At 40.8% G+C, this 9296-nt stretch overlaps 1 protein-coding gene across 1 annotated transcript; it reads left to right on the forward strand.

Annotated features, from left to right (window-relative positions):
- The first annotated feature begins 1307 nt into the window (after window positions 1-1307).
- LOC127371686 (zinc-binding protein A33-like) lies at window positions 1308-3938 on the forward strand. Its single transcript, XM_051414655.1, has 2 exons — window positions 1308-1703; window positions 1812-3938. The coding sequence occupies exon 2, from the start codon at window positions 2439-2441 to the stop codon at window positions 2844-2846; it is 408 nt and encodes a 135-aa protein (XP_051270615.1). The 5' UTR covers window positions 1308-1703; window positions 1812-2438; the 3' UTR covers window positions 2847-3938.
- The last annotated feature ends 5358 nt before the right edge of the window (window positions 3939-9296 follow it).

The following is a 9296-nucleotide window of genomic DNA, read 5'->3' on the forward strand; positions in this document are numbered from 1 at the left end:
GCATGTCAAACCCGGTTTGCTGCAGGGACGGGTGGTCCTCCGGCGTTTAGTGGGTCTGGATCCTCTGCACCTTGGTATTTGTGCCGCTTCCTGCTCAGCTGGCTCTTAGCACTGCTCCCGAGGCCAGGGTCTTCTTCCTGCGAAGCTGCGTTTCATTGTTTTGATTTATTGTATGGCTGTGTTACATTTATTTCATGTCAATAATGTCACTTCTCTGTATTTTACGGCCCCTGACGAGAATGTCTCCTCGGCCGTGAACCGCTTCTGTCGTGCGCCTGGCAAATCCGCCGTTATAATAGCAATCCACCATGGAACAAGCGCGCCTGCTTTTAAAAGGAATGTGAGATGACGCTCTGATTGGTTTATTGCACGTTACGCCCAAAGCACACCTATGACTAATGTAGCTACTTCAGACCAACCCATTTTAGATTTGCGCCGGGCGCAAGAGTCATTTATCCCGCCAGCATAATGGCAACAGCGCCCGACATCCGCCCACAAAGCTACTTGCGTTTTGCGTTTGATACTTGCGTTTCAGATCGGCAAGATAGGGCCCAAACAGTCTTCCTGAGGTTTTTACATAACAATGCAGAATGAAATATGGACTGTGAACAACATAGGCCGTGTTTATTTTTTCCATTTTTTGGGTAAGGATTGTTATTAGCAAGAAAACTACATTTATGGATGTGCATGTACCTCCTGATGATTAGCACTTAAAACAACCTTCATGGAAATGTTGGACTCCCTTACCAACATAATTCCAGACTACCTATTCCATAGCACCCCTTATGGTACACACCTCTACAACAATATTGTGCTTAACCCCTCTGCCTCGATGTTCTACGGTTGCCCCATTCCCAGAATATTCCCAGGAATTTGGCAAGTTACAGTATATTTGAACTCCATTGCATTTAACCTTAGTTCAAACTACTGGCTGTGTCTGTAGATTGTCAAAGCTTAGGTCATGTTTTTCGTCTTATTTCCTGTTTTATTTTGTTTCTGATCGCTCGTTTCAGACCTCTTCACTTCCTGCCCTTGTGTGTTTCCCGCTGGTTTTTATGCCCTGATTGGCTTAATCTGTCTCATTAATTTCCCCCTCAGTAGAGTATTTAAGTGTTCCATAATTTTTTTGTTGTTTCCTGTTTTTTACATTCCCTGACTGTTTCCTGACTTTGCCTTTTGTCTCAACCTTGCTGGATTGTTTGCAATCTGACTGTGTACTGGACCTCTTTTTTGCCAAGTAAAGACCGATGTTTCTCAACCTAAGAATGATTCTGAGGTGTGCATCTGTGTCTTGTTGTTTGTCATCACCAGTCAGAACAAGCTGTTGCAGAACCCTTTTGCAAACTCTCAGTGTGCAGTGTACCTGTTCAGCAAGGAGTCACTACTTTGGTATGAAACACACTCATCTTACATGTAAAAACAACCGTATTCAGCAGGGAGGGGTCTGACAAAGCTCCACTCCCCACCTGACTCACCTGACTCACCTGAGACAAATCAGGAAACGATAGGTTAGTCTTCCTCATGAAAGAGAGACACACGGACTGAAAGACAGACGATCAGATTCATTTACAGACCAAACTAACAACTTCCTAAGTCTCACTCTTAGGAAGTTGTTAGTTTGGTCTGTAAAGTCCATATCAACTACAGAGGAGAAAAGTGTAAAACGCTGCTGCTTCAACCTGCTGACACGCCACACTCTGAATGTGAGTTTGATTAAAAACATAACTCAAAGTGAAAGTAAACTTCTGTGAAGTTAGTAGAGGGGGACAGTAGCCCTGACTGATTGTATTTTTTGTCTATTGTTGTTTCAGCTTCACTCAGAGACTAAATGGCTTCCAGATCAGAGAAGGATCTTAGCTGTCCGGTCTGTTGTGACATCTTTGTTGTGACAGTCCTGTTGTTCTGTCATGTAGCCACAGTTTCTGTAAAGACTGTCTGAAGACATGGTGGAGAGTGAAACAATCACGTAGAGTGTTCAGTTTGTAAGACAGTCTCATTACGAGGCGAACCTCCTGTTAGTCTAGCTTTAAAGAACCTGTGTAAGGCCTTCTTGTTGGAGAGAGATCAGAAAGCTTCAGGAGCTTTCTGCAGTCTGCACTCTGAGAGACTCAAACTCTTCTGTCTGGACCATCAGCAGCCAGTGTGTGTCGTCTGCACAGATTCAGAAAAACACACCAACCATAGATTCAAACCCATCGATGAAGCTGCACAACAACACAAGAAGGAACTTCAGGAAACTCTGGAGCTCTTAAAGGAGAAATTAAAGGTTTTAAAACAAGTCAAAGGGAAGTTTAATCAAACAGCAGAACACATTAAGGTTCAGGCCCAACAGACCGAGGCAGATTAAGAAGCAGTTTAAGAAGCTTCACCAGTTTCTTGAAGAGGAAGAGGGTGCTAGGTTGGCTGCACTGAGGGAGGAAGAGGAGTAGAAGAGTCAGATGATGAAGGACAAGATGGAGGCTCTGAGCAGAGAGATAGCAGCTCTTTCAGACACAGTCAGAGCCACAGAGGAGGAGCTGAGAGCTGAAGATGTCTCATTCCTGAACAACTACAAGGCTGCAGTGGAAAGAGTCCAGCAGCGCCCCCTGCTGGAGGATCCACAGCTGCCCTCAGAAGCTCTGATAAACAAGGCCAAACACCTGGGCAACCTGACCTTCAACATCTGGAACAAGATGAAGGACATGGTCTCCTACAGTCCTGTGATTCTGGATCCAAACACCGCTAATCCAAACATCATCCTGTCTAAAGATCTGACTTCTGTGAGGAGAGGAGAGAAACAGCAGCTTCCTGATAATCCAGAGAGGTTTGATTCTTACTACTCTGTTCTGGGCTCTGAGGGGGTTTAACTCAGGGACTCACAGCTGGGATGTCGAGGTTGGAGACAGTACAGGCTGGTTACTGGGTGTGTTAGCAGAGGAAGGGAGACATGCAGTCTGGATTATGGAAAATAGGGTTATATAACGGTCAGTACTCAGCATGGCCACCAACAGGTTCACCTACAGATCTTGGGGTGCGGCAGAAGCTGAAGAGGATCAGAATGAATCTGGACTGGAACAGAGGAGAGCTGTCGTTCTCTGATCTTAATACTAACACACACTTACACACTTTCACTGAAAGGATGTTTCCATACATTAACACTGGGGATGAACTGAAGATATTACACTAAAGATCTGTGTGACAGTGGAACAGAGCAGTTAGAGATAAAGATGATGATTATGATGTTGTTTATTTAGGCCGCATGAAATTAAAAATGTAATTTTAAGCCTTTCAGGTTGCATCCCTATAGTGCACCCCTATTTAAGAATTTATGCCAAAAAATGACAAAACCTCAATTTCTTCTGTATTTTCGGAAGCCAATAGGGATGAAATGATACACTTAAATCATTCCCTTTTCATTTCAAAGGTAGGGTATGAACTGGAAAACAATTAATATTTCCTTTTCTTTGTAAAAGTACCTCACGATTCAGTTTTAATCTCACTGATGTCTTGTGATAAATCTTTACATTTCTAAAATCCAATCCATTTTTCCTGTAAAACAAACAGCATGGCTTTCATGGCCAGGCCTCACGAAAAACCAGACTCTCAATCAGTGACTGGTCTGAAACTGGATCATATTTTATGAAGAAAATAATTTATACGTTTTCCTCTTATGTCCTCTGACTGCTCTGCCTCAACTCCACTAACTGCTGCTGTAGCTGCCATTAGCATGCAACAGAACCGGGCTCAGCAGCCTTCATACCAGTCCCTGGATTAAGTACTGTGGATCACACATATCTTATTCCAGTGTATCGCTCATGCCTACAGAGGGGTAAAGTTCTCACCAGAAAGGTGAAACTCTGGAGGAGGAGGCTACACTGGCACTGCAAGGTTGTCTCGACTGCACAGTGTGGGAGGAGTTCATTGAATCATTTTGGAGTTGGAGCTAAGGGGATGTCATTATGCATGTTATTCCTGAAAGGTGTATTTGAACTTGTACAAACAGTATCCACCATTTGCAGGCTGCCTCAGACAACTGTGTTAGCCAAAACTAAGAGAAACAAATTGTCTTTTTATACCCTCTACCCTAAAAGTAAAGTACGGGTAGTATCAGCACATCACCACATTTGTTTTTCACTTGTATTGTAACTTTTGTACTTCTTGTGTTTACCTTTGCCTTTCCTGTATTTATATGTTTCCATTATGTATGTGTGTTTTTTTATCTTGTGCATCTTTCCCTGTATTGTAGTTCTTGTTGCTACAGTGGCAGATCTTCAACGTGTAAAAGATGGACGTCACATCTCCACTGTGAAATGTTTTTCTTCTGTTTGAATTTAATATGTGTAGCATGAGTCTGTAACATCACAACTAGTTGGAGTGTACATGTACTGACACGTAAAACCAGTAAAGATACATTTCCCATTGCAATTGTTTTGGAAATTATTATTAGACATCCTCACTGTGAGATTAATGTTTTCATGTATTGCCCAACCACATTGGAGACTCGGATAAATTAATTTGATGGATGAATATCGGTGAATGTTTGGATCCATTTATGAGCCCTTGATAAATGCACTACACCAAGGTTGGGGATGTGTGAAAAAAAAGAAAAGTTATCAGCATTTAATGAAACAATCATCATATTATGAAATTAAAGATATGATCTACATTGTATAGTTGGTAAATTGCAAAACATGAGTGTACACATGTTTGACCGACCATGCAGTAGATATTTGGATATGCATAGGCCTAATGTTTGACATGGATGGATGGATGGATGGATGGATGGATGGAAAAGGTGATTAGAAGAGTGAAACGTACAGTTGGCCATCAAACATTTTAGTATACTCTACGTATTAACTGTAGGGATGCTGAAGAGGAATCATGTCAGTTGTGTTACTTTGTAATTAATCAATTATGTCAAAGACAAACCCATGAAGAGAGAAGCTGGCCAGTCAAGAAATGGGTTTCCCCTAAAGGCCATATTCACACCAAATCATACGTTGCGGCACTTCCTACACAGATCTCTGCACGTGTGTGGGGGGCATGGGCATGTTGTTTTAGAAAATAAATGTTTATTTCTCTGACTCAACGGCTGATTTGCTACCACAGCTTCCTCTCTTTATACACTTTATCTCATGTGACCACTGCAGTATGACGTCAGGTTAATTTTCTCCAAAAGTTGATTCTGTCTCAACTTTTGGCCACAGGGCCACTGCGATTTTCCTTTTTGTATCCCATGTGGTCCCCCACCACTGCAGCCTAAATGCACTACGGCATTTTCACTGCAATGTTTGATTTGATGTGAATACAGTCTAATATATCCATGCTAGCTTCAGTACAGATAAAACACTAAAGCATTTAGGGTGGATAACCATTACTTTGTAATAAAGCTTATTTCATAATGTTAACGTAACTAAAGCCTGACTGCACATTAACTTCAATATTGCAATATCCCCTTTATTATCAGGGTTAACCTACCACTGGTAACATTTTCACAGTACAAAGTAGCTATTTAAACTACAAGTAACTATATTTCAACTCCTAGTGGGCTGATTTTGACAAATCTTTCTTTAGTTTTTAAGGTAATTTTTATGCTAAATACATAACCGCAGTGGGAAAGACACAGGTCAATGACAAAAATGCTGCAGAGCAAAAACAATGCCAGCAGAACTGAAGAAATTTGAAGAAATATTGCATCCAAACACCAATGACATTAATATTTCTTGCTTTCAAAATGCAGGTCTAGTGTATTAAGCATATAAATAACCTGAAAATCAACACAAAATGAACCGATTCATTGATCCAAATCAGCCCACCGAGAGCTGAAATGCAGTCACTTCTTAAAAATTTCAGACATGGAATTAGCATCTTCAATAACCCTCGAACCAAAACCACTCCTATATTGTCCAAATTGGCCAAGCATTCACTGAAATGTTGTCCATATAGGTGAGCTCCACCTTTCTGAACCTCCGCCTACTTTTTTCAAAAAAGAAAACCTTAAAAGACTTGGAAATAAGTAATGTAATCACTGGACAAATATGGACCAATTCGAAAGGATAATCTTGATACGGCTGCACCTGCCATGACCTGAGCCATTGCATGTTGCCTTACATCAGATCATCCTGTGGCTTTCAGGTACTTTCCAGTTTCTGACTCACTTTTCATTTCAGTTTCAATATTTTACCACCAACACACAAGCAGTTTTACTGAGGACAAGGTTTTTTACACAAACATTTTTAGGTGAGGATTGTTTTAGCAAGAAACGTCTTTTGTTGATGTGCATGTACCTCCTGATTTCCACTCAGCTGATTCCCTTACCAACATTATTCCAGGCAACCCAGCACCCCTTACAGTACACATCTCTACAACAATATCGCACTTTACCCGTCTCCCTCGATGTTCTATGTTTGCCCCATTCCCAGAATATTCCCCGGACTTTAGAATAGTAACGTAGCCAGAAATATTCATTTAGGTTGGCCTGTTTGATATAATGTGTGCAAGAAACAATGCAACAAGTGATCTGTGGATCAACCATTAGTGTTTTAATATCATTAAAACAATAATAGTGTAAAGGAAGCGCCAACCCCGCCCACCCTATGCTAATTTGAACTTGAACTGAGTGTGGTGTGTCGACTCTTTACTGTCTCTCCTCTGAGCACAGGCAGCCTGGGGCAGGCTACTCCTGCTCTCATACACAGAGCAGGGGCGGAAAGACACGGCGAGAGAGTGGACGATGGCTGCTCTGTGCATGAAAGCTTCATGAGTAAAAACAGTTGTGTGATAGCTAAAGGAAAACAAAAGATTGGATTGAATCAATAAAGCTTAATATAGCCGATACCGATCAGTCGACATAGGTTGGAAACATCCTTACTTGCAACTAAATCACATTTTTTTATGATTATGCTGGGTGTGCCAGCTTTAGATTTAGATAACACAGGCACATTTGGGCATACAGGTGGGCGTGGGTGACTCTTGTTACATGTGAGGCAGCAACATTTAGCAGAAAAGGTCTGACAAAGCTCCACCCCCCACCAGCCTCATCTCTGACCGACCAGGAAACAAGTTTGTTATTCTTCATCAGAGATGCAGACTGAAACAGAGAATCAGATTCACCTTCAGACCAAAATAACAACTCCCTCTGAGTGAATTCAGCTTCAGGAGAGTAAAGTGGAAAACTACTAACACTGCTGCTTCAAACTGCAGACGCTCCACACACTGCATGTGAGTTTGACTAAAAACACAACTCAAAGTGAAACTTCAGCTTGTAGGGCGGCTGACTGACTGACTGTACTTTCTGTTCTGTTTCAGCTTCACTCAGAGACTAAATGGCTTCCAGATCAGAGGAGGATCTCAGCTGTTCAGTCTGTTGTGACATCTTTAGAGACCCCTGTTGTTCTGTCATGTAGCCACAGCTACAGAAAGTGAAACAATCACGTGAATGAAAAAAAAAGAGAGTATCATCAATGTCCGAACCTCCTGTTAGTCTGGTGTTAAAGAACCTGTGTAAGGCCTTCTTGTTGGAGAGAGATCAGAAAGCTTCAGGAGCTTTCTGCAGTCTGCACTCTGAGAGACTCAAACTCTTCTGTCTGGACCATCAGCAGCCAGTGTGTGTCGTCTGCACAGATTCAGAACAACACTCCAACCATAGATTCAAACCCATCGATGAAGCTGCACAACAACACAAGAAGGAACTTCAGGAAACTCTGAAGCCCTTAAAGGAGAAATTAAAAGTTTTAAAACAAGTTAAATGGAAGTTTGATCAAACATCAGGAACACATTAAGGTCCAGGCCCGACGCACAGAGAGGCAGATTAAGGAGCAGTTTCAGAAGCTTCATCAGTTTCTAGAAGAGGAAGAGGAGGCCAGGCTGGCTGCACTGAGGGAGGAAGAGGAGCAGAAGAGTCAGATGATGAAGGAGAAGATGGAGGCTCTGACCAGAGAGATAAGAGCTCTTTTAGACACTTTTGAAACAGTGGATAAACTCCAAGTGAAGATATTACCAGTGAAGGTCTGTGTGACAGTGGAACAGAGCGGTTTGAGATAAAGAGGATCATTATATTGACAAGCTTTTTTATTTATTGAAGTCCACATGAATTTTTTAACATTCAGTGCTCCCCTATTTAAGAATGTATGCAAATACTTTGTCCAGTAATCAATTTCTTTGTAGTAATTTATCAAAATCAAGTCAGGATGTAACAATACACTCAACTCAGACTTCAATATAATTCACAATACGATTTTTTAAACAAAAAACTGAAAAAGATTCCTTTACATCTCAGACAAAAATCTGCAAAATATGTTTTCTATCATGTAAAGATTTGACGATTAAAGATTTATTTTAAGGTAGAGTCTATTTGAATCTTCCAATATTTGTCTCGCAATAAAGCTTTGTATTCCTAAAAGAATTCCTGTAAAACAAAAAAATTGTTTTAATGTAAGCTTGAATCAACCAATTTCAAATAATAATATATTATTAGTGATACAGACCAAAGATTCATTAGTTAGTAGTAACAGCCAAGTAACAGTAACCAGTAACAGCATGGCTTTCTGCCGGAGGGAAGTGTTTCTGTGGGCTGGGCCTCTCCTGACTACTGTACAAAAACAACACAATGTTGACTAATTCATTTGGGGACTTGGCTGGATAGCTAGCTACTTTTGTTGTTAAACATACTGTAAAATGATATTTCCCTGTTTGTCGACCGTACGCAGTGTTACTGACTTTGAAATTTGCCATCATGATGTTAGCTCTCTGGCTCGTAGCTAAGCCGAGCTCTATGAGCGGATGGAACTGGAAACATCTCCCGTTGCCAAGTTGTATCTGAGGTTCGTCCTATTTACTGGAGTAGTGAACAACATTTCCAGGAAGGACCTCAGACGTTACCAGGGAAACAGAATTATGGCTTGTAAAAGAATTGGATTATGATTGCAAAATGCATGAAAGTATAAATAATGCTCCTTTTTTTTCCCTTGGTTAATGACCAAGGTATAAGCAAGTGTCCATTAATTCCTGATACTATTATTGGGTTTATATAAAGACTTTGCTGTTGGAAACTTGAATATTTTGTTATATTTGTTATATAAATATATTTGTATATTGTTTATGTGTATAAACTTGTACTTTTCTACTTTGACTAGAGTTAAGCAGTTGACTCAATTCTTCTACTTTTACCTGAGTCCGTATGTGTACGTCTATGTGAGTACAGAAAGTGTTTACTTTTGCCGCCTCTGTCAGACAAACGCTAGCCAAAATCTCCAACCATGACTGTTTGTTGTTGTAACTTTTGTGCTTTGTGTTATCTTTGCTCTTGTATTTATACG

Source organism: Dicentrarchus labrax, unplaced genomic scaffold (genome assembly GCF_905237075.1).
Source record: "Dicentrarchus labrax unplaced genomic scaffold, dlabrax2021, whole genome shotgun sequence".
Lineage (NCBI taxonomy): Eukaryota > Metazoa > Chordata > Actinopteri > Moronidae > Dicentrarchus > Dicentrarchus labrax.

Bases quoted from the DNA above. Each gene is read 5' to 3' on its own strand.
- LOC127371686 (XM_051414655.1), top strand. From the start codon at position 2,439: ATGATGAAGGACAAGATGGAGGCTCTGAGCAGAGAGATAGCAGCTCTT.